We start from the raw sequence: 25,000 nt of genomic DNA, 5'->3' as shown, positions 1-25,000 counted from the left end.
TTCATGCATTTCTTAGAAATGATTATGCATATAACAACACTTTATAATTAGTTTAAAATTTAATAACGTCGAACAATTCAAAATAAATATAACAAATGCGCATCAGATGTAGTGGACAATTGTGTTTGAAATATTACACATATAAAATATGTAAAATTTCTAATCACCAATAAAAATATGCGTAATACTTCTTATTGTGACTTTTATAGTCCACCATATTTAACTTGTAGAAAGTTAGTTATTATATCATGTGTCAATCGCTTTATATAGTAAAATAAATAAATAGAATTTTTCAATCACTGTTCACTCCAAAGCTTCTGCTCCAGTACTTGGCAACAAGAAGCACAATAATCCACTCACTGAAATTAAAATCATAGCATAAATTAGCATACAAAATGAATATCAAGAACAATAATGTAAAACTCACCAAAAAGCATAGCAGCAAAGACTACTATGGGAACTATACAATTAAGGTCTATTAAGAATCCAAATAAAAGGTTTCCCAGCAAAGCGCCACCTCTACCAAAAGTCAAAGATAATGCAGCTGCCATGACTCTGAAAGTTAAAATGAAGAAATTTTATTTGCTAAATTAGTATGTAATGATTTGGAACATTTCAATGTTATATTAAAACTTTATTACCTCAGATTTGTAGGAAACAAATCAACCATAACACAGTATACTGTGCTGATTCCTAGTGATGTCAGAGCCTCGAATATACAGGACAATATTAAATTTTGGAGAGCAGTCTGAACGAAGTATAGACCCAACGTCACTGCTGCGGCTACAACCAAGCTAAATACTAAATATATACAAACATTGTTTAGTTTTAGTTGAGTGCTTCATTTACATTACCGGATTTTTTTAGCATAGAAAAAAATTTCGCAAAATGAACAAATTAATATTACCTAAGAAAAATTTAGCTCCTAGTTTATGCACACACAAAGGTAGCCAAAAACTAGTAGGTATACAAGCTGCTCCAATTATTATAGTATGAATGAAAACTGAATCCTGGACCGGATCTCCACACAAATCTTCATCCCCGACGACAATGGAGGAGACATCACAGACTGATGCAATCTCACCTGGGTGAGCATGTTCAAATTCTTCAAAGCGATAAAAAAGTTCGGGAAACCAAATGATCAAAGTATAGTAACTGAAATTATACATATTTTATATTATCAGAATTATAGTATAAATTTGTATCTAAGAAGCTGATAAGTTTACCTGGACGTGAGACCAAATTGTATGGCGCAGGTAAGAGCAGTATTTCTCAAGTATGGTGGCCTGCACAGTGCTTTAGTTTGCTCCCAAATTTCAATCAACAACAACTTAAGTTCTTGTGGTTTAAAAACACTTAAACTTCTTACACTTCTACAAGGTTTCTCAGTAGATGTACTCAAATAACGAACCTTCTCTCTCAAGCTTGTTACCTGTTAATACAAAATGCATTAAAACTTTGAAATTGTTCTTGTATATATAATTAAATACTAACTGGATAATCTTCAGCTTTATTTCCAGTATTTTCGACGAACATTCTTCTTAAGACCGCCAATGCACTTTCAGTTTCACCACATTCCAGTAGGAATTTAGGGCTTTCAGGAAACATGACTAACCATAATGCTATCAATAAGCTTGGCAAAGCACATAAAGCAACAAATAAATTCCAACTAGCGAATAGAAAATGGGGAGTTTCAAATCGAAAATGTAATGGAATTACTCCCCAAGCAATAGCTAGAAATAAAAATATATAATAATAATAATAAATCGAATATTTATATAAAAAAATAATTAGGTAATTGTTCTACAAACCTGGCAATACGATTATACCGAAAGTCCAAAATAACTCCATCCAACATAATATCTTTTCCCTATACTTTGTTGGTTGAAATTCTCCCAAATAGGGGAAGCAAATACCCATTGCTCCAGTTATACTAAACAATTCAAATAAAAAAATTATTATTGTAATAACACTAATAACATGATATATGGAATATACTACGTACCCAAATCCATTCAAAAACCTGAAGAACATAAATAAATAGAAATATTGTGATATAGATGATGCCAACCCACATATGCCATCCAATGTTAAAGAAGCTATAAGAACAGTCTTTCGCCCCCTAGTGTCAGCTAAGCAACCCCAGAAGTATGATCCGATCACCATTCCTGAAAATAATATATCTCAATGGAATTATTCCTATTCTCCAAGGAAAAAGTAATTTGATATAAATGAGCTAAACGTATGTGGCATTTTGCCTTAAGGCAAAACTGTATGCATACTCATACATTCTGTAACTTTGGTGCCAAACAGTTCAAAAAAATTTGTTTAAATCGAATTAATCCGATTTGATGTTTTCATACATGGCACCTACCGCCTGAGATGAACTTACATGTCCATGTAATTTACTTATATATTTGATATGATACTGAATTTTTACTGAAAGAATGGGCAAAACCATTCTTTTTTATAGCATAAAAAGAAGATATTGCATTATATATCTATACAAATGCGATCTAAATTGATCTAGAATATGTACAGATGAATACCCAAACTTATGTATCAATCCACAATCATGTTGTAGCCATTACATATATTGAAAAATAATTTTTATTTTCTTATATTAAGGATTCTAAAGAGAGATTAATATACTTTTTTGTTTTAATTTACCTAAAATACCAGAAATGCTTTCAAAATTCATAACTAATACCATATCAAATAAATGATATATTTACCTAGCATTGGGGCTGCTGTTAACCACCCTTTGTCTGCAGAAGTCATCTGGAAATCGCACGTCGCCGAAGGCAAAACAAAAACAATATTGTTATGCCGACAGCAGTATTCATGTATATCAGGCCACATACTGTCAATAGAAGGTAGTGAAATTTGCCAAAACCTTAAAAAATGCCTACAGTTAAAATACGGAAAATATATTTGAATATTATTAATTCTTACGTACCAGTTGCTGACAAAGCATATTCGAAGTCGGAACCTTGTGCATCTAGGAAATTCAACCCTATTGCGTAATAAGATTAATAATAATTAGAACTAGAATTCAAATTCATAAATTATAAATAGTATGCGACACTTTTAGTATCAAAATTAAACTATTAACTAAAAGAAATATTTAATTTATTAATTTTTAATTTACTGGATAACTGTATGAACTACGCACAAATTAAGGAAATATTTTCTTAAAATGGCATCTGTCTGAAAAAAATCTTTTTACAACTTTCTTGATATTCTTATTTTTTCCAAAAATAGTTAAAATCGGAATTTGATGGTGGTTTATACTAAAAAAAAATATATAAATTAAATCGATCAAGTGGAATTTGAGTAATGGTGGGTGTCGGAAAGGACAATTTTGAAAAATCCTCTTGTACACTATCTTGAATGTGTAGTTAGATATAAAAAATGTCTAGGGAAACAGAATTGATTTTTTAAACTTATAGGCTAGAATACTATCCTTAAGAAAATTATACGGTAAGTTCAGAAAGAAATCACTATAAAATGATATTAGAACATCGTAAGTAAAATTGTTAAAAATCCTCATTTTGAAAGTGTTTAAATTAATTATGCATATAATTTTTTTTAATAATTTTTCTGACTTGTTGAGTAGCCGACACCTCACATTGCACTATCACATTGCAATAACCAAATACAAAAGAAATTCAATTTTGATTTGCTTCCGTTTGATGTGAACCCCACGTTTGAGAATCACTGCGCTGGGCATATTGCGTGTGATGTGAACCCCAAATTTGAGAGCCACTGCGCAGGGCATATTAAGTTTGAAGTTAAGCTAATAAAGTAGTAATACAGTAATGTTTCAAAAAATTATTTCAGAGGTAAATTATATAATTGTTGCATATATAAACGAATTTAAAAGGCAAATAACCAAAACTGATGAACTAAAAAAAAACAAGGTTAGTAGCCTATTCAATGAAGGTTTTTCGCAGCAAGCCCCCAGACTTAATTTTTTTTAAGTTATTTTTTTTAAATTTTTATTTGTCATTGTTATTTAAAATCAGAACGATTTCAGAAAAAAATATTTTTTATTGTCTAAACAACATGTATGTTATTTGTACAAAGAAATAAGTTTTGGGCAGATTTCTTTAAAAGAAAAAGGTAGTGCATTAATTTTAGAGTTAAGAATTTATAAAAATAGTTAATAATTCAGTCATAAAATAATTTGAATCACAAACATTTCTTGCGTTTTTTTAGACCAAAGAATTTCCTAAGTCTCATTTCCACCAAAATAGAAAATCTAATTCCGTCTGTTAATCACAATAAATTAATCGAATTAAATTTGATATAATTAATTTGATATATTCTAGTAGTTTAGTTGCTTTAGGACACATTTTTCTGAAATAAATGGGTTAACTAAAGGTGAACGATTTAAAAATAAAACTAGCTGTAAGTGGAATTCTGTCTTGAGGCAATTATGGCATCGTGCTTTAAGGCAAATTGCTGGAACTTCCCGTTGAATACTGAATGTTTCAAAAGATTATTATAAATATTGTATCATTGTCTAATATAAAATAATAAAATAAAATCTGAATATTTTCGATATACAAAAACTAAAAAAAAAAAAAAAAAAAAAAATTGGAACAAATTTTTTTTTCCAAAATCAATTATTTTGTTAAGACAAGCAGAAAGTTCTTTGAATCATTTAAATCGGACGCTTAGTTCTCTCAAAAACTGCCATTTTTTACATACTTAGCTCCGTATCTTTGAAATGGCTGGGCCTGCCTTTGCCAAAAACTAATAAAACTTCTTCTCCCAATCATTACTAATGAATGTTTTTTAGATCATTCAAATCGATACTCCGTTCTCTCAAAATTCGATTTCTATTTTCTGCACTCTTTGCTCCGTATCTCCGAAACGGCTGGACCTGCCTTTGCCAAAAACTAATCAGCTCTATTCCCTATCAATAGGAATCGAATGTTTTTTGAACCATTCAGATCGGTTGATCCGTGCGCCCTAAAACGTGACTGGAAATTTGTATCCATACATACACACACACTCACACACACACACACACACACACACATCCATTTTTTCTGAGGTATGCCAAAACGTTCAGAAACCTTCAAAACGTCGAGAAAAGTAAAAATTTTCAATTCCGATTTTCGGCCCATTACAATAACTTACCCTACGGGAAGTTAAAAAAAACGATTTTTTACAAAAACCACCTTCTTTCCACAATAACTAAAAATTATGCAAGACACATAAAGAAATAATAATTTAAAAAAAAATGAAATACCTACATTTCTAACACTTCATATTAAAGTTAATTCTAGCCAAAATACGATTTTTTTTTTGAAATAGCGCTTATGAAACCCATTAATTTTGGAAAAAAACATATCTCATATATATATCTTGACAGAAATATTTATGATATAAAAATTAAATTTGAAAATAATACACGTAATACATTACAATTAAATAGTACTTTTAAAAACGTATTTCCTGATGTAAATAACATACAAACAAGTTTTTAACCCTTCTCGTACACACCTCAGCCAAGAACTGAGGCATACACGCGAGGTCCAGCAGACTACAGCGGTGTTTGAACGCCCGCACTGGGCAGACTATTGCCTCGATTAAAAAAAAAACAAAAACAAAAACAATCAAAATTTGAACTATCTATAATACGAGAGCATTCATTTTTAAATGTTAATAAATTTTGAAGACCTGAAAAATGCTCGGATCACTTACGAGTGGCCTTGTGAAAAATAGTCGCTAAAAGTGAGTCTACTAGATCCTCAGATGTACGAGAAGAGTTCAATAATAAAATATTATTTTCCCTCTCCGAAGTGTTTCTAATTTTTAATGTTAAATGAATTTAAAGTTTTTCTAATTGTGCCTGTTTAACTAAGGTGACCATATATTTCTGTTTAGCCGGGACAGTCCTGCATTTTCACCATGTGTCCCATGGTTTCTGAAAGCAATATTTGTCCCAGATGTAGATGTTCTGTCCCGGATTTTGAAAATGTACAGGTTTAAATTGAATATTTTCAATTACTTGATAATAAAATTACAAAAATCTATCAAATATTTGATAATGATACATAAAACGAGTTTGCTTACCGGGTTAGCAAAACTTAAAGTTCCCGGTCCGGTTTTGACTTTAAAGAATATGGTCACGTTAGTTTAACGCCTTTATTGACTCGGCTATAGGCAATCTATTTTTTTATTGATATGGTATAATATATTAATAATTAACATGTAATATTTAATATCACGACTGATGACTAATCATCAAAATTAATAAAAACATATCATTTCTCACCAGTGCCAAATTCGTGCCTGGAAGGCATTAGTTCGAGTCCGGCCGCTTGGCCGCGAACCGGGCGTGATGCTTTGTCCGCCACCGTTGCAATTTTGACGACCTGTCGCTCGATGAACTTTTTATTTAATACATTCCTCTTCAATTCTATACTAATCGACTATCGACCTGCAAGAAATGAATCATAAAAACCTTAGTTCAATTTAATTCAAAACATTGCATTAAAAATATATACTCAGAGGTAGATTTAAAATAGCGGTAGTCGGGGCTAGTGTCCAGGGCAAAAAAATTTGGAAAGTGAAAAAAAAAACAATATATTTAAATAATTATTTTTAATAACATTTTTCACTTGAAGAAATATAGTTTCTGCATTATGTGTCACAAATTAAAACTCTGTATATTATAATTTTCATTTTGAAAATTATAAGTAAAACTATAGAAGTAGTTCAATTAATTTATTTTTATGTAAATTTAAAGATAAGGTTTGATTTTTTTATTTTCGGTAATTAATAAATATATGCATTTTTTCTGAAAAATTGAAAATATTTTCAACTTATTTTCAACTTATTCAACGCACAAAAATTGAGAGCCGCTTTTTTAAATTGATTGGAATATTCGAAATTTTTAAACTTTTTATAAGGGTCGTATAATAACTACAATTTAATCAATATATATGTTGAATGCTATAGCATCTACGTTAAGTATTTTGCTTCTATTTTAAACAATTTGCTTGCTCAAGTTTATTAGTGACTCTGGCAAAAGATAAGATAATACGACAATACCTGAAGAGTCATTACCTTGAAAGGTATAATATTTACAAAAAAGTAAAAATTTATAAAATCAAATAATTGATTTTAAAATTTGAATGCTATAACATTTATGTCATTTAAGTTCGTCAATGAAAATTAATGCTATAGCCTTCACGTCCGTGAAGTGGTAAGAACTTTGGTTATTTGCAGATTATTTCTTATTTTATCTAGATTTAAAGAAAACTGATCATTTTATAAATTGCTAGATATACTATTATTTGAATGTATGAAATTTTTGACAAAATTAACAAACATAACAACACCGGTAATGCTTGAACCTTAAATTTAAATGAAAATTAAATGTCTTCAATTATGTTAATATTCATTCGAATCTGAATGATTGAGATATATTAGTTAAAATATGAATATTTATGTATATTTCTGAATTATAAAAAAAGAATTTAATGCAAGGATGAGGAAGAGAACATATAAAATTCTTTGCAAACAGATTTTACATTTACAGTATTGATATTTCAACACTGATTTTATTCTAATCATTCTTTTTAAACAAAGAAATAATAACATTATGTCCTTCATACAAAATATGTTAAAATTGTAACAAAAAGTCCGTATGCAAGCATGATTCACTCGTTACAACCGTGTTTGCGTAGGAGTGATGCTGCTGTACGAGCCAGAATACCACCCAAGTAATTGTTACGCAATAACAAATTAGAACGCACACAATAACAAATTAGAATTCTCATTAACTTAACTCAGGGGTAAATTGTGGAGGGATTTGTATGCACAGGCAAGTAAAATAAAAAAATTGTATCTATTGTATATTATAAAATAAAATAGAATTTTATTGATTTGATCTATTTGTCTGGGATGAGACGATGAATTCGATTTACATATATTTAGTTTATTATAAATGAAAAATGTTTATTTTTGTGCACATGAAACAAAATCGTTAATTAGTTACATTATTGATTACATTCGCAAATTGTTCTGGAGTAAATAAATGATTTGATAAGTTAAATTAAAAAATAGTAATCATATAGCCCTAACGAAATATGTTGAAATCGATTATATCATTAAAATAAATTATATCCATAAGTTACAAAACCAAATTTTATTAGTTAGTGGAATACAAAGAAAAGAAAGATTGCCGACAATTATTCGAATTTGCTATGAATTGCTCGGACATAAATGTTGATTATATAAATACAATATAATAATAAATAATATACGAAAAAGTAGAACAAACAATGAAAAATAAACTCAATTAATATGCTAAACCTGAAAGATATTAGAAATAGTGAATAAATCCGAGAAACAAAAATGCTATGCAGGATTGATTGCCCCTGCAATATAATATATTTCATAATTATGTGCATGGGAGCTAAACAATATCAATAATATAAAATATTAGAATAAAACTAGTGGGTCGCATGGCATCGTGCCTTAAGGCAAATTGCTGGAACTTTCCGTAGCAAAAATTTTTTTTTTTAAGATTAACATTTTTTAAAAAAAATTACTATGAAAAAAAAATTGATTTTTGAGAAACTATAAATTTGACAAAAATTTACTTTTTTTGGAAAAAAAAAATAAGAATTTTGAAAAAAAAAATTATTTTAAAATATTTTGGAAATTTTTAACTTTTTTTAAAGCTTTGACTGCATAGAAACAAAATGTCGAAGCGCGTAAGCACCGCGTCGGCGTCTAACGGATAAACTTTGGTACGAAACCCATAAGAATGTAAACAAAATTTATACTTAATGTTAAAATCTCTATAAAATATCTGATAATTTGATGTGCATATGTCTCATGATCATTTTTGACTGCCAAATGGCTTTTTTCACTTTTTTAACTAGATCTCAGAAACCGGTAGACCTGCCATGAAAATTTAATCCGTTCTTCATCTCGTCAATACAAGTAAAATGTTTTTTTGAATTATTGAAATCAGATGCTCCGTTCTCTTGAAAACTGATTTACCGTTTCGGGCACTTTTTGCCCCGTATCTTCGAAACGGCTGGACCTGCTTATGCAAAAAACTAATCAGCACGTCTCCTTATTAACAGCAATCGAATGTTTTCTGGATAATTAAAATCGGTTGAACCGTGTTCCCGAAATCGTTGACGAAAATTTGTATCCGCACGCGCCCACACACACATCCATTTTTCTAAGGTATTCCAAAATGTTCAGAAACCTCTAAAAATATATATAAAAATTTTCATTTTTGATTTTTTTGCGATAACAATAACTTACCTTACGTGCAGTTAATAAAATGCGTTCATTAAATAGTTAGTTATTTATAGCACAAGGAAGATGAAAATTAATAATTGAATATGTTTAATAAAAGCAAGGAAAATGTCGATACTCAACTGGCAAAGTACGGAACGAATCCGATTTATCGAATGTTCTCTGCCTATCATAAAATAAATATGGTTTTCGATTGCTGTAAGAACTACTTTACTTTGGCCAATGTTACAATAAATTAATTATAAAAGTAACAATTTCAAGGAATAACAAAATGAGGAGTGGTTTGAATCAGACTGAAAGTCACTGATTAATGACCACCACAATCTAATATAATATAACTGAGGGTATTTCTGCTTACCTTTAATTTTTCCCAATTACTCAATGAACTTCCTATCTTTCCTTGAAATCGTAGGATGCACTGACAAATCATATAACAATTTGAGTATAATATTAATAACGTTTCGCGTAAACTCTTCAAATATACTAATAAAAAATATCACAGGTTTTTCTCATCACTATGACTTACACAAACAAAATAATAGATTTATTTGAAGATTGCTAAATTAATTTAGTATTTAATTCCTAATATTGGTAAAATTACTCCATTACCGACTGCAAGAAGTGCACGCGTTTGTGTCCCTTAACCTGTTGCACTGAATTAATTGCGACGTATAATTCCCAAATTTGTTCGGATTGCGTAATAATATTTAGGGTCTTCATATTCCAGTGTTGGCAAGTTTAAGGTCGTAAATTCAAATCAGAATAAAATATATATTGAAACGTTACTAACATTTGTAACTGTAAGGGGTAACTTATTGATTGTAACTTATGGGAGTCTTATATTTTCTATTTAAGTTTTTACATCTTAAGGGGGTATTCTACTGTAGAATTTTGAAAAAATCGAAAAAATTTTTTTTCATGTTTTCAAAGTTTAGTTATTCAAAAATATGTCATTAAAAGGATTTTTCAAAATTACAATTATTTCCTGAGTTATATCCGTTTTAGTGACGTGGCTTAGGTTCGGGTCCGATCGAGTCTCAAAACTTTGAACGCGTTTTTCTCGGAACTACTTTTTTCGAGCTGGCAGTAAGGATATCTCGAGTTCTAATGAACAGATTTACTTCAAATTTGGAGAGGATCTTCTCCATACATTGCTTTATCGCATGAACCTTTCCCAAAACTATAACTTCTCATTAAGTATTTTAAAAAAATTCGGAATTGTTAAAAAAAACATGAAAAAAACATTTTTTTTCAAACTGCCGCCATTCAAACAAAAAAATTTTTTTTAACTTATCCAAGGTTCATACGATAGCGGCATCTATAATAATTAAGAATCCATCTATTTTTTATGTTTCGGATCACCAGGAGGGTTGGAATCATGCACGCCAGGACACCCTCTTTTTTTGAGCCCCAACTTTGACTGCTCATAACTTTGTGAATTCTAACTTTTTTCCTTTAATATTTTTTTATGTAATAATAAAATATCAATAAACAAATGATAAAAATATAATAAAAATTAATTGATCTTCATAATTTATTATCGAGAATTTTTATAATTATCACAGCTATGATATACTATGATGATTACCCAAATACATAATAGGCTGACTAATATTCACTTTAATAATTAAACTAATAATAACTGTAATTATATTTTTAGCAATATTTAATTTTCTATGTTTATATGCTTAATAAGTTTAAATATTATATTAGCGACAACACAATCAGAGAATTTTAATTGTAATTTTTATGATAATTTACAATGATATTTGATTCCTATTATTCAAATACAGTTATGCTAACTAATATACACTAAAATAATTAAACTAATAACTAGAATTATATTTTTTAGCAATATTTAAATTTTGCATTTAAGAATGTTATAAGCCCTCGGATTATATCAAATATTATATCTAACATCCAAATATTAATCAATTATATTATATTTATACAAAAATATTTAAACACATGAAATCATACATTTTTAACTTTAAATACATAAATTTATTTTTTTATTATTAATAAATAAAAGAATATATTATAGTGGGTAATAGTAGCTTTAACATATTTAAACACGTCGCTTATATTCGAGATGATTTGCCATCAGTGATCTTTCAAATATAAAACCCAATAGCCAACATTATAAAAATGAAAAATTTTACATAGAAAAGAATACACTCACTGTCATTTTAAAATTATTTAAAATAAGTGAAGGGATTATGTATAAAATTTCATTAAATATTTATAAAATTGTAAAGGTTATAATTTTGGTAAATCTGTTCAAGAAGGCGAATTTGATATTTTAAATATGTAAGAAATTTATCTAAAATTAATTGCTGAGATTTCTTACCCCTTGAAATTATTTTTAAAATAACAGAGTAGAATAATTTACATTATATTTTAATATATATTTAATCTTAAAACATCCCCACAATGATAATCAAAATTAATGAATTTTTGTTTGCATATTATCGTTACGATCAGAATTTTTTAACACAAATATGTAAAATATAAATTATAGAACAAAATTAATTATAGTGTTATCGTCTCGGCGAGCCTTGGCCAAGTGGTTGAGTGGTTGTCTCTTAGACACAGGGGTACTCGGATCGAATCCAGATCGAGTGCCTTATATAAATTGATGTAGAATGAAGAAACAAGAAAATTGGAAACAGTTGTAAGTAATCTATTAAAAATTAAACACTCATTTTCTGTTGTACCTGTTTAAGTAATGCGTTTATACGTATACATTAAATTAAACCAGTGGTACCGATGACATCGTGTCTTAAGACAAATTGCTGTAACTTAATTAAAAAAATAAATTAAAATTGTCTTATAACATTTTCGAAAATATTTTACTTTAAAAAAATTAGATTTTTGAGAAACTATACTTAAAACTAAACTATATTTTTTGCCCCGTATCTTCGAAATGGCTAGACCTGCCTATGCCAAAAACTAATCAGCACATTTCCTCATCAACTGCAATTGAATGTTTTTTAAATAATTGAAATCGGTTGAACCGTGTTCCCGAAATCGTCGACGAAAATTTGTATCCGCACACACACACATACACATACACACATACATACATTTTTTCTAAGGTATGCCAAAACGTTCAGAAACCTCTGAAACTCAAAGATATATAAAAAATTTTCATTTTCGATTTTTTTGCTATTTAAGTATAACTTACCCAACGGGAAGTTAAAAATAACTATGTAGGTTTGAATTATACCCACAAATAAATACTTAGTACTTTTTGAGCATATGTTCTATTCCATATGATCAATTTAGCACTTTCTTTAAAATAAACATTTACAAGATTTATTTTTGGTCAATCTTTTCTCAGAAAAGACTAAATCAATTTAAAATTAGGTGAGACTAGTATATCTATTCCTATGTAATTTGCAGCTAAAAAAAGAATTTAAAATATTAAAAAATATGTGGTAATTATAGTGTTTTTTAACAATTGTTTAAAATCACTAAATATTTAAAGCTTTACTTACACCTTACTCAAATTCTCGAAGAAGAAGTTCATGTTTAATCTAAAAATCAAATTTGCTTATTTTATGCTCTCACGCGTTTTAATTAATTCTGGAATTTGGAAAATATATATTATTATATTTGGCCTTTCGTCTACTCTTTTTCAAAATCAGCTAAATTGATTTCAATAATTGAAAAGCCATCGTATATAACTCGATAAGCACTGGCGTTAATCTGTTTTTTTGGAACAATTGTCATCGTAATTAGCAGAAAAACTAAAAAAATATTAGTTTTGCGAGATGAAAATTACCAGTTCCTTGGAATTGGAAGAAAAGTCAACGTTTTCGCAGAAAATAGTGGTTCGATTTTGAAATTTTAAAAAAACCATCACCATTTGGAAAGTGCGCTGATTAATTTTTGGCAAAGATTCATTTGTTCAAATAAAAGTTTATCTTCGTTTTCTCGACGTTTTAAGTTGTTCTTTATATTTTGAAACTAAAATTGAAAAAAACATGCGTTTTTGTTCGTAAGTCATTTTGTCGACGTTTTCTCGAAAACGGCCGCACCGATTTAAAAGGGCAAAAAGTGCCAAAAATAGTAATTCAGTGTTTGAAGATATACAGTCAACCCTCGGTTAAAGCGGAGTGTGTACCGTGCAGTATGGAGACCGTGCTATAAAAAACTCGTATTTAACATATAATTAGTATATAACATACAATTCAGGCTAATTCGTAGTGCGTTCAAACGTGTTCTATATACAGCTACTATACAATCAGGCATGTCTAAAAGATAAAAGTCGATAACAAACCTTACATTAACACCCTTTTGGTATCAAGTTCCTATAATCACTCATAGGTTGCGCAAGGAATTTATGCGCTGTTGAACAAAAATCGTGTAATAGGAAGTCCGTGTAGTCGGAGGGATGTCGTATTTTTAGCTCCGCGTAGTATGGAAACCGTGCACCCAGAGTGCCGTGCTAACCGAGGGTTGTCTGTATATACATTTTTGATATATCATCAATTTTAAAGTTTATTAAATCCAAAATGGTGTGCATGATCATACCATTTTTTTTTTGTTCTTGATAAATTTAGAAATATGTAGACGTCAAACATATGTTGGGAAACAAGATGTTGGCGATGAATATGTCACAATGTGATTATGAATGCATTCTGCTCTTCCTTTTTTAATATGCAAGAAAACCCTTGAAGATTTTTACCATCGCTGGATCCATAAATCAATACCCGTAATGGTTGTATCACTATTTGTGGCTACTTTTCCATTTTATTTCAAAAACTCTTCTAATTGAAGAAATATCGATTTTTTGCTCTCGTTTGTTTTCAAAATTAACAAATTTGAGAAATCTTTTACAGTTCTAAATCGTAATTTACATATTGCATTTAATTTATAAATATTCTGAACTCCACTGACCCCAAAAGCTGCCCTCAAAATGCACCTCTGCTCATCACCGCCCACTGGTTTCTTGCAGCGCTACACTTTGGAAATCACTGGTTCAAACGAACATCTTATAATCTTACAAAAAGTGGTTTAATTATAAAAAATCAATAAATCAATTGGCAGCGCTTTTAGGATATTTAAGCAAGTGTTTGTGCACTATACTTAATATAATTACAAATATTATAAGTCTATATTGAAGATATTACTTTTGAATCGCTCTAATTTGTTTTTAGTGAAAGTGAAAACTTTTATTTTTATTTCGAATTTCAAATTTATTTGTGAAATATTCAGTTGAAAATTTTATCTAAGTAGGTAAATCTGAATTTTTATTCATTAAGTTGAATATTTATTATTTCCGTAGGGTAGTTATAGTAATGGGCCGAAACTCGAAAATGAAAATGAAACCTCAGAAAAAATGGACGTGTGTGTGTGTTTTTCATGCCGCATTTTTTCGTCCATGTTTTCGGGCGCATGGAACAACCAATTTGAATGGTTCAAAAAACATTCGATTTCTATTGATAGGGAGATGTGCTGATTAGTTTTTGGCAAAGGCAGGTCCAGCCGTTACGGAGGTACGGAGTAAAGAGTGCAGAAAATACAAATCGAGTTTTTGAGAGAACGGAGTATCCGATTTGAATTATCTAAAAACGTTCAATTTGTGATGATTGGAAAAATAGGTAATTAGTTTTTGGCAAAGGCAAGTCCGGCCATTTCGAAGATAGAGAGCTAAATGTGTAAAAAATGGCAGTTTTTGGGAGAACTAAGCGTCCGATTTGAATGATTCAAAGAACTTTCTGCTTGTTTTAACAAAATAATTGCTATTGATTTTTTTGTATATCGAAAATAATTCAGTTCGCCTTAAGGCACAATGCCATACACCACTTGTTATTTACACAAATCGGTTATTTTATGCAACGTGCACCTAGTTTGAGTTTTGCCGTTCGGAGATCATTACAATAATAAACTATCAAATAATACTTACAGTTTTATTCTGTCATTGAAAGCTTTAGATTGTTCGTAAAAATATATCATATTTATCTTCAGCGTAAACATGCTAAAAATTATTAAAGTATGAATAATAAATATTATCTGCACAGATTTGCACTGAATAGAAAACTGTTTGTTAGAATTGTTTACGAAATATTATTTGCGCAAATTATTTAGCAGTGAAAATAATCAGCATTTAATAATATAAATATATTAAGCGGCCCAGCCCGTAAAGCATATACATACATAACATATATATAATATATATATATATATATATATATTATATTTATTTATTGTGACAACTGATTTATTTGTACCATTTGGTAATTCCATTTTAATTAATCTCATGAGACTTCGTATATTTCAGATTTCAGTCAGATAATTACGAAAGTAACAAGCACAGATTCTTAAATACAAATATATATATTATATATATATATATATATATATATGTATGTTTATATATCCCAATTTATATATAAAATCGAGTGTTTTTAACAAAAAATATTAGTGATATGGATATATAAATTATTACAGGTAAATAATTTTTGCTTCTCAATTTTATATAAAACCACCTTTTTTAGTTAATTCTTATTACTCTTTACCCCGGTACATAATCCATTCCTTTATAATTTTTTTTTCTAATTAATCTGTATTGACCATCATTAATTAATGTTAATCAATATTTTTAAAAACATTGTATTTGACAGAATAAACCCGATGATGGAACGTACCTAGTTCCGAACGTCGTTATTAAACATCTACAAAAAACAAATTGTTTTTTTATTATTGGATTTACTGTTCGGAAAAGAAACAATCAATATATTGAAAAAATCCAGGACTTATCTATTGATATATATATATATATATATCTATATATATATATATATATTATATATTATATATTATATAGTATCCGACTTTAATAAAACAGAGCGGAAAATAAATGCGTTCCAATAATGTGGAAAAAAGATTCAAATCACTTTTCTATTCCTTTCTAAATCTAGGATAACTATTTTATTATCTGGATTTTCGAAGCTTAAATTTTATGGACAAAATAAAAACAGTGACAGCACATATACTGCTACACCAATAATATGCTAGTATAGCTGTGTATGTATAATTATATACAAATATAGATATACAAACTGATATAAAAAGTTTTTGAATTTTAAAGTGGTATAAAAACTTTTAGCAGTTAAGAAAATTACATGAAGTTTTGCAATATGTGAAATAAACGTCTTAATCAATAATAAGATTTCGGATTTAGATACAATATTCGACTTTTCATTTGCAAAGCAATGTTTTTGCTTTCACTAAACACTAATAAATTTCTAATTTTAATTGATATCTTTTAAACATATAATATTTATAATATACGTACAATTTAGATTATCTATAGTGCGCCAATAGGCGCTTGGATGTAATAAAGAGCAGTCCATTATTCTAGAATTCAATGAATTTTTACAATTTTCGTTAGCCTATAATATCTAAGATGTTCATGTAGATCATGAACTCTGTCGCCTAATTAAGTTTTTATTAAAAACGCCAAAAACATCTTACGTTAAAAACTAACAAACACAATTCCTAAATTATACTTTTGATCGTTTTTTTAAATGTATGTGTTATCTTAAAATGCTGAAGAAGAGCAATTCTTATCTACAAATATTAAAGAAACGGCTCAGCCGATCTTGAAAAACTAATCAACCCTAATCGAGTGTTAGCGGCATTTTGAAATGTGCGTAACATAGATCAACTTTACGGTCGTCTTGTTCCCTCCTTTTTTAGCGCGGGAATTCTTGATTAGTATGTAAATGTTTAGATATAAGCCCTTGTTAATTCTGCTATCGATGGATAAACATCATTGGAAATATAAATATCCTGACGAAATAAACTGAGTATTGATAAGTATAATGCGTTAATTATTAAGTGATATATTTATATACCTGAAGTACTAATTCATTTTTAGCGTAAAACATTGTGGTTAATGTAAAAAAACAATTGCATAATTATTGTTTCCAACACAAGTTATATGGAAAAGCTATTATAGTTATTCATTTTGAATTTTGGAAATTGATTCATAATAATTGCAAATACATTTTGTTTATTCCCACGAAAATTAAAAACATCTTACCAAGTGATCAGAGAAAAACTAGGCAAAAAGGAACGAGATTCCGCTGCTATTGTACTGGAGTAGTCAACACACAGGCAAGAGAAGCATCAAAGAAATCGAATTCACTGTACATTGAATATATTCTGAATTGAAAGTATAGCTGACATTTTGATGCAACTCTTATGTAATTGTATTGTGAGTCTTAGTACCTAATACATACGTAATTTTATAAGCAATTATAAATTTTTTTTTTGACAAGATTAATTTACAACTTGGTCTTCAGTCCCCAGTGGCGCAATTGGTTGCGGACGGTACTTATAGGACATTCCGCGAGCAATGCCGGGATTGTGTGTTCGACGCCTCACCTGGAAAATTGTTGTTTTGGCAATTTTGATGTGACCTTATATAATTGTATTGTATAAAATTTCTGGAGAAGTTCAATTTACCAACTTGGTCTTCAGTCCCCAGTGCCGCAATTGGTTAGCGAGCAATGCCGGGTTGTGAGCTCGAGCCTCACCTGGAATTGTTGTTTTAACATAAAAATTTGATGTAACTCTTATGTAATTGTATTGTGAGTTCTAGTACCTAATACTTACGTAATTTTATTAAGCAATTATATAAATTTCTGGAAAGATTAATTTAGAACTTGGTTTCAGTCACAAGTGGCGCAATTGGTTAGGCACACGGTACTTATAGGACAGTTCCGCGAGCAATGCCGGGGTTGTGAGTTCGTGCCTCACCTGGGGAATTGTTGTTTTACATAAATTTTTGATGTAACACTTATGTAATTGTATTGAATGAAATTTAAAAAATTAATTCACAACTTGGTTTTGAGTCCCCAGTGGCGCAATTAGTTAGCGCACGGTACTTATAGACATATCCGCGAGCAATGCCGAGGTTGTGAGTTTGAGCCTCTCCTGGGAATTGTTATTTTACATAAAATTTTGATGTAACAGTTATGTAATTGTAATTGAATGAATTTCTCTTGAGAAAATTAATTTACAACTTGGTTTTCGGTTCCCAATGGCGCAATGGTAGCGCACGTGCTTATAGGACAGTTTCCGCGAGCAATGCCGTGGTTTGTGAGTTCGAGCCTCACATGGCGAATTGTTATTTTACATAAAAGTTTGATGTAAGACTTATGTAATTGTATTGAATAAAATTTCTTTAGAAAATTAATTATCACTTGGTGTTCAGTCCCCAGTGCGCAATTAGTTAGCGACGGTACTTATAGGACAGTTCCGCGAGCAATGCCGGGGTTGTGAGTTTCAGCCTCACCCGGGGAATTGTTTTTTACATAAAATTTGATGTAACCGTTATGTAATTGTATTGTGAGTTCTAGTACCTAATACTTACGTAATTTTATTGAGCGTAATTTTACATAATTTATTAAAATATCTTTAGAAATTAATTAACAAGTTGGTATTCAGTCCCCAGTGGCGCATTGGTTAGCGCACGGTACTTATATATACTCACCTGGGGATTGTTATTTTACATAAAGTTTGATGTAAGACTTATGTAATGTATTGGATAAAATATCTTTAGAAAATTAATTAACAAGTTGGTATTCAGTCCCAGTGCGCAATTGGTTAGCGCACGGTGCTTATAGGACGTTCCGCGAGCATGCTGGTTTTGAGTTCGAGCCTCACCTGGAAATTGTTATTTTACATAAAGTTTGATGTGAGACTTATGTACTTGTATTGGATAAATATCTTTAGAAAATTATTAACAACTTGGTATTCAGTCCCCAGTGGCGCAATTGGTTAGCGCACGGTACTTATATAACTCACCTGGGGAATTGTTATTTTACATAAAACTTTGATGTAAGACTTATGTAAGTGTATTGAATAATTTTTTTTAGAAAATTAATTAACAACTTGGTATTCAGTCCCCAGTGGCGCAATTGTTAGCGCGCGGTACTTATAGGACAGTTCCGCGAGCAACGCCGGGGTTGTGAGTTCGAGCCTCACCTGGGGAATTGTTATTTTATATAAAAGTTTGATGTAAGACTTATGTAATTGTATTGGATAAAATATCTTTAGAAAATTAATTAACAAGTTGGTATTCAGTCCGCAGTGGCGCAATTGGTTAGCGCACGGTACTTATAGGACAGTTCCGCGAACAATGCCGGGGTTGTGAGTTCGAGCCTCACCTGGGGAATTGTTATTTTACATAAAAGTTTGATATAAGACTTATGTAAGTGTATTGAATGAATTTTTTTTTAAAATTAATTAACAACTTGGTATTCAGTCCCCAGTGGCGCAATTGGTTAGCGCACGGTACTTATACTCGTATATACTCACCTGGGGAATTGTTATTTTACATAAAAATTTGATGTAAGACTTAACTTGTACTTATAGGACAGTTCCGCGAGCAATGCCGGGTTTGTGAGTTCGAGCCTCACCTGGGGAATTGTTATTTTACATAAAAGTTCGATGTAAGATTTATGTAATTGTATTGGATAAAATATTTTAGAAAATTAATTAACAACTTGGTATTCAGTCCCCAGTGGCGCAATTGGTTAGCGCACGGTGCTTATATATACTCACCTGGGGAATTGTTATTTTACATAAAAGTTTGATGTAAGACTTAACTTGTACTTATAGGACAGTCCGCAAGCAATGCGGGGTTTGAGTTCGAGCCTCACCTGGGGAATTGTTATTTTACACAAAGTTTGATGTACTTATGTAATTGTATTGGATAAAATAATCTTTAGCAAATTAATTAACAAGTTGGTATTCAGTCCCCAGTGGCACAATTGGTTAGCGCACGGTACTTATAGGACAGTTCCGCGAGCAATGCCGGGGTTGTGAGTTCGAGCCTCACCTGGGGAATTGTTATTTTACATAAAAGTTCGATGTAAGACTTATGTAAGTGTATTGAATAAAATATCTTTAGAAAATTAATTAACAAGTTGGTATTCAGTCCCCAGTGGCGCAATTGGTTAGCGCACGTTACTTATAGGACAGTTCCGCAAGCAATGCCGTGGTTGTGAGTTCGAGCCTCACCTGGGGAATTGTTATTTCACATAAAAGTTTGATGTTAGACTTATGTAAGTGTATTGAATAAAATCTTTTTAGAAAATTAATTAACAAAGGTATTCAGTCCCCAGTGGCGCAATTGGTTAGCGCACGGTACTTATAGGACAGTTCCGCGAGCAATGCCGGGGTTGTGAGTTCGAGCCTCACCTGGGGAATTGTTATTTTACATAAAAGTTTGATGTGAGACTTATGTAATTGTATTGGATAAAATATCTTTAGAAAATTAATTAACAAGTTGGGATTCAGTCCCCAGTGGCGCAATTGGTTAGCGCACGGTATTTCTAGGACAGTTCCGCGAGCAATGCCGGGGTTGTGGGTTCGAGCCTCACCTGGGGAATTGTTATTTTGCATAAAAGTTTGTTGTAAGACTTATGTAAGTGTATTGAATAAATTTTTTTTAGAAAATTAATTAACAACTTGGTATTCGCAATTGGTTAGCGCACGGTACTTATAGGACAGTTCCGCAAGCAATGCCGGGGTTGTGAGTTCGAGCCTCACCTGGGGAATTGTTATTTTACATAAAAGTTTGATGTAAGACTTATGTAATTGTATTGGATAAAATATCTTTAGAAAATTAATTAACAAGTTGGTATTCAGTCCCCAGTGGCGCAATTGGTTAGCGCACGGTACTTATAGGACAGTTCCGCGAGCAATGCCGGGTTGTGAGTTCGAGCCTCACCTGGGGAATTGTTATTTTACATAAAAGTTTGATATAAGACTTATGTAAGTGTATTGAATAATTTTTTTTTAGAAAATTAATTAACAACTTGGTATTCAGTCCGCAGTGGCGCAATTGGTTAGCGCACGGTACTTATAGGACAGTTAATCAAACTTACTCACCTGGGGAATTGTTATTTTACATAAAAGTTTGATGTAAGACTTATGTAATTGTATTGTTATTTTACATAAAAGTTTGATGTAAGACTTAACTTGTACTTATAGGACAGTTTCGCGAGCAATGCCGGGGTTGTGAGTTCGAGCCTCACCTGGGGAATTGTTATTTTACATAAAAGTTTGATGTAAGACTTATGTAATTGTATTGGATAAAATATCTTTAGAAAATTAATTAACAACTTGGTATTCAGTCCCCAGTGGCGCAATTGGTTAGCGCACGGTGCTTATATATACTCACCTGGGGAATTGTTATTTTACATAAAAGTTTGATGTAAGACTTAACTTGTACTTATAGGACAGTTCCGCAAGCAATGCCGGGGTTGTGAGTTCGAGCCTCACCTGGGGAATTGTTATTTTACACAAAAGTTTGATGTAAGACTTATGTAATTGTATTGGATAAAATATCTTTAGCAAATTAATTAACAAGTTGGTATTCAGTCCCCAGTGGCACAATTGGTTAGCGCACGGTACTTATAGGACAGTTCCGCGAGCAATGCCGGGGTTGTGAGTTTGAGCCTCACCTGGGGAATTGTTATTTTACATAAAAGTTCGATGTAAGACTTATGTAATTGTATTGAATAAATATCTTTAGAAAATTAATTACCAAGTTGGTATTCAGTCCCCAGTGGCGCAATTGGTTAGCGCACGTTACTTATAGGACAGTTCCGCAAGCAATGCCGTGGTTGTGAGTTCGAGCCTCACCTGGGGAATTGTTATTTTCACATAAAAGTTTGATGTTAGACTTATGTAATGTATTGAATAAAATTTTTTTAGGAAATTAATTAACAAAAGGTATTCAGTCCCCAGTGGCGCAATTGGTTAGCGCACGGTACTTATAGGACAGTTCCGCGAGCAATGCCGGGGTTGTGAGTTCGAGCCTCACCTGGGGAATTGTTATTTTACATAAAAGTTTGATGTGAGACTTATGTAATTGTATTGGATAAAATATCTTTAGAATTAATTAACAAGTTGGTATTCAGTCCCCAGTGGCGCAATTGGTTAGCGCACGGTATTTATAGGACAGTTCCGCGAGCAATGCCGGGTTGTGGTTCGAGCCTCACCTGGGGAATTGTTTTTTGCATAAAAGTTTGTTGTAAGACTTATGTAAGTGTAATGAATAAATTTTTTTTAGAAATTAATTAACAACTTGGTATTCGCAATTGGTTAGCGCACGGTACTTATAGGACAGTTCCGCAAGCAATGCCGGTGTTGTGAGTTCGAGCCTCACCTGGGAATTGTTATTTTACATAAAAGTTTGATGTAAGACTTATGTAATTGTATTGGATAAAATATCTTTAGAAATTAATTAACAAGTTGGTATTCAGTCCCCGTGTGGCGCAATTGGTTAGCGCACGGTACTTATAGGACAGTTCCGCGAGCAATGCCGGGTTGTGAGTTCGAGCCTCACCTGGGGAATTGTTATTTTACATAAAAGTTTGATATAAGACTTATGTAAGTGTATTGAATATTTTTTTTAGAAAATTAATTAACAACTTGGTATTCAGTCCGCAGTGGCGCAATTGTTAGCGCACGGTACTTATAGGACAGTTAAATCAACTTACTCACCTGGGAATTGTATTTTACATAAAAGTTTGATGTAAGACTTATGTAATTGATTGTTACTTTACACAAAAGTTTGATGTAAGACTTATGTAATTGTATTGGATAAAATATCTTTAGCAAATTAATTAACAAGTTGGTATTCAGTCCCCAGTGGCACAATTGGTTAGCGCACGGTACTTATAGGACAGTTCCGCGAGCAATGCCGGGGTTGTGAGTTTGAGCCTCACCTGGGGAATTGTTATTTACATAAAAGTTCGATGTAAGACTTATGTAATTGTATTGGATAAAGTAAAGTAAGCATTATGCAGGTATAAAATTTTGCGCGCTTGTACGTTTTATTCTCAATTTCATCTGCAAAATCAATATGCATTTTGGTTCACAAAGTGTTAATATTAATATATACATGATTATTATTGGGGTCCTTTCGGACCCTCCAAAATTGCCATAGCCCACGGTATTTCACGTGGTCTCGGCGGGGTATTGGTAAAGTTTTCAACTAGCAATAATCGCACCTCGGATAAACCTCATTGGTTACGATATCGCCACTGCGCAAAGCTAACGAACAGAGCGGACCGTGTTTCTTATATCCTCATACGAGCTGTATTTTGCAGCGCGAGTTTGTTTCTCATTGTGCAGGTATAAAATTTCCGCGCGCTTGACCGTTTTATTCTCAATTCAATTGCATCATCGCATCTTGCTGGAACTTATCGTACTGTAACTTAGAATTTTCAAAAGCTTTAAAATTTTGAAAAATTAAACATTTTGAGAAATTACAATTTTTCACTTCCCGCATGGTAATTAACAAGTTGGTATTCAATCCCCAGTAGCGCAATTGGTTAGCGCACGGTACTTATAGGACAGTTCCGCGAGCAATGCCGGGTTGTGAGTTCGAGCCTCACCTGGGGATTTGTTATTTTACATAAAAGTTTGATGTAAGACTTATGTATTGTATTGGATAAAGTATCTTTAGAAATTAATTAACAAGTTGGTATTCAGTCCCCAGTGGCGCAATTGGTTAGCGCACGGTACTTATAGGACAGTTCCGCGAGCAATGCCGGGGTTGTGAGTTCGAGCCTCACCTGGGGAATTGTTATTTTACATAAAAGTTTGATGTAAGACTTATATAATTGTATTGAATAAAATTTGTTTAGAAAATTAATTAACAACTTCGTATTCAGTCCCCAGTGGCGCAATTGGTTAGCGCACGGTACTTATAGGACTTCCGCGAGCAATGCCGGGGTTGTGAGTTCGAGCCTCACCTGGGGAATTGTTATTTTACATAAAGTTTGTTGTGAGACTTATGTAATTGTATTGTAAAAGTTTGATGTAAGACTTAACTTGTACTTATAGGACAGTTCCGCAAGCAATGCCGGGGTTGTGAGTTCGAGCCTCACCTGGGGAATTGTTATTTTACATAAAAGTTTGATGTAAGACTTAACTTGTACTTATAGGACAGTTCCGCAAGCAATGCCGGGGTTGTGAGTTCGAGCCTCACCTGGGGATTGTTATTTTACACAAAAGTTTGATGTAAGACTTATGTAATTGTATTGGATAAAATATCTTTAGCAAATTAATTAACAAGTTGGTATTCAGTCCCCAGTGGCACAATTGGTTAGCGCACGGTACTTATAGGACAGTTCCGCGAGCAATGCCGGGGTTGTGAGTTTGAGCCTCACGTGGGAAATTGTTATTTTACATAAAAGTTCGATGTAAGACTTATGTAATTGTATTGGATAAAGTAAAGTAAGCATTGTGCAGGTATAAAATTGTTGCGCGCTTGTACGTTTTTATTCTCAATTTCATCTGCAAAATCAATATGCATTTTGGATACAAAGTGTTAATATTAATATATACATGAATTATTGGGGTCCTTTCGGACCCTCCAAAATTGCCATAGCCCACGGCATTTCACGTGGTCTCGGCGGGGTATTGGTAAAGTTTTCAACTAGCAATAATCGCACCTCGGATAAACTCATTGGTTACGATATCGCCACTGCGCAAAGCTAACGAACAGAGCGGACCGTGTTTCTTATATCCTCATACGAGCTGTATTTTTGCAGCGCGAGTTTTGTTCTCATTGTGCAGGTATAAATTTCCGCGCGCTTGACCGTTTTATTCTCAATTCAATTGCATCGCATCTTGCTGGAACTTATCGTACTGTAACTTA

General features: G+C 31.5%; 1 protein-coding gene and 16 non-coding genes across 17 annotated transcripts; 14 read left to right on the top strand and 3 right to left on the bottom strand.

Annotated features, from left to right (window-relative positions):
- Window positions 1-73: 73 nt before the first annotated feature.
- LOC113382971 (synaptic vesicle glycoprotein 2B-like) lies at window positions 74-6,383 on the bottom strand. The gene is given in 12 exon segments (XM_026621230.1): window positions 74-359; window positions 428-555; window positions 642-801; window positions 908-1,155; window positions 1,227-1,432; window positions 1,495-1,733; window positions 1,812-1,933; window positions 2,006-2,168; window positions 2,736-2,822; window positions 2,825-2,896; window positions 2,960-3,016; window positions 6,293-6,383. Coding segments are annotated over 12 exon segments (1,566 nt in total). The 5' UTR covers window positions 6,321-6,383; the 3' UTR covers window positions 74-303.
- Window positions 6,384-19,404: 13,021 nt separating this feature from the next.
- Trnai-uau lies at window positions 19,405-19,495 on the top strand. The gene is given in 2 exon segments: window positions 19,405-19,442; window positions 19,460-19,495. It is a non-coding gene; the product is annotated as a tRNA-Ile (tRNA).
- A 90-nt stretch (window positions 19,496-19,585) lies between these two features.
- On the top strand, window positions 19,586-19,747 carry Trnai-uau. The gene is made up of 2 exons: window positions 19,586-19,623; window positions 19,712-19,747. It is a non-coding gene; the product is annotated as a tRNA-Ile (tRNA).
- A 331-nt stretch (window positions 19,748-20,078) lies between these two features.
- Window positions 20,079-20,169, top strand: Trnai-uau. Its single transcript is given in 2 exon segments — window positions 20,079-20,116; window positions 20,134-20,169. It is a non-coding gene; the product is annotated as a tRNA-Ile (tRNA).
- A 91-nt stretch (window positions 20,170-20,260) lies between these two features.
- Trnai-uau lies at window positions 20,261-20,351 on the top strand. The gene is given in 2 exon segments: window positions 20,261-20,298; window positions 20,316-20,351. It is a non-coding gene; the product is annotated as a tRNA-Ile (tRNA).
- Window positions 20,352-20,440: 89 nt separating this feature from the next.
- Trnai-uau lies at window positions 20,441-20,531 on the top strand. Its single transcript is given in 2 exon segments — window positions 20,441-20,478; window positions 20,496-20,531. It is a non-coding gene; the product is annotated as a tRNA-Ile (tRNA).
- Window positions 20,532-20,622: 91 nt separating this feature from the next.
- On the top strand, window positions 20,623-20,713 carry Trnar-ucu. The gene is given in 2 exon segments: window positions 20,623-20,660; window positions 20,678-20,713. It is a non-coding gene; the product is annotated as a tRNA-Arg (tRNA).
- A 260-nt stretch (window positions 20,714-20,973) lies between these two features.
- Trnai-uau lies at window positions 20,974-21,063 on the top strand. Its single transcript is given in 2 exon segments — window positions 20,974-21,011; window positions 21,029-21,063. It is a non-coding gene; the product is annotated as a tRNA-Ile (tRNA).
- Window positions 21,064-21,154: 91 nt separating this feature from the next.
- Trnai-uau lies at window positions 21,155-21,370 on the top strand. The gene is made up of 2 exons: window positions 21,155-21,192; window positions 21,335-21,370. It is a non-coding gene; the product is annotated as a tRNA-Ile (tRNA).
- A 91-nt stretch (window positions 21,371-21,461) lies between these two features.
- On the top strand, window positions 21,462-21,617 carry Trnai-uau. The gene is made up of 2 exons: window positions 21,462-21,499; window positions 21,582-21,617. It is a non-coding gene; the product is annotated as a tRNA-Ile (tRNA).
- Window positions 21,618-21,889: 272 nt separating this feature from the next.
- On the top strand, window positions 21,890-21,980 carry Trnai-uau. Its single transcript is given in 2 exon segments — window positions 21,890-21,927; window positions 21,945-21,980. It is a non-coding gene; the product is annotated as a tRNA-Ile (tRNA).
- Window positions 21,981-22,070: 90 nt separating this feature from the next.
- Trnai-uau lies at window positions 22,071-22,161 on the top strand. Its single transcript is given in 2 exon segments — window positions 22,071-22,108; window positions 22,126-22,161. It is a non-coding gene; the product is annotated as a tRNA-Ile (tRNA).
- A 1,090-nt stretch (window positions 22,162-23,251) lies between these two features.
- On the bottom strand, window positions 23,252-23,390 carry LOC113383835. The gene has a single exon (XR_003367796.1). It is a non-coding gene; the product is annotated as a U4 spliceosomal RNA (small nuclear RNA).
- Window positions 23,391-23,650: 260 nt separating this feature from the next.
- Window positions 23,651-23,740, top strand: Trnai-uau. The gene is given in 2 exon segments: window positions 23,651-23,688; window positions 23,706-23,740. It is a non-coding gene; the product is annotated as a tRNA-Ile (tRNA).
- An 89-nt stretch (window positions 23,741-23,829) lies between these two features.
- Trnai-uau lies at window positions 23,830-23,920 on the top strand. The gene is given in 2 exon segments: window positions 23,830-23,867; window positions 23,885-23,920. It is a non-coding gene; the product is annotated as a tRNA-Ile (tRNA).
- Window positions 23,921-24,011: 91 nt separating this feature from the next.
- Trnai-uau lies at window positions 24,012-24,100 on the top strand. The gene is given in 2 exon segments: window positions 24,012-24,049; window positions 24,065-24,100. It is a non-coding gene; the product is annotated as a tRNA-Ile (tRNA).
- A 600-nt stretch (window positions 24,101-24,700) lies between these two features.
- On the bottom strand, window positions 24,701-24,838 carry LOC113383836. The gene has a single exon (XR_003367797.1). It is a non-coding gene; the product is annotated as a U4 spliceosomal RNA (small nuclear RNA).
- Window positions 24,839-25,000: the final 162 nt, after the last annotated feature.

The sequence above is a fragment of the Ctenocephalides felis genome, unplaced genomic scaffold (assembly GCF_003426905.1).
Source record: "Ctenocephalides felis isolate EL2017-DRISC unplaced genomic scaffold, ASM342690v1 CF-g0.4_SCAFFOLD_03570, whole genome shotgun sequence".
Lineage (NCBI taxonomy): Eukaryota > Metazoa > Arthropoda > Insecta > Siphonaptera > Pulicidae > Ctenocephalides > Ctenocephalides felis.
Note: the sequence above shows the minus strand (reverse complement) of the source record. Positions and strands in the feature narration are given on the sequence as shown.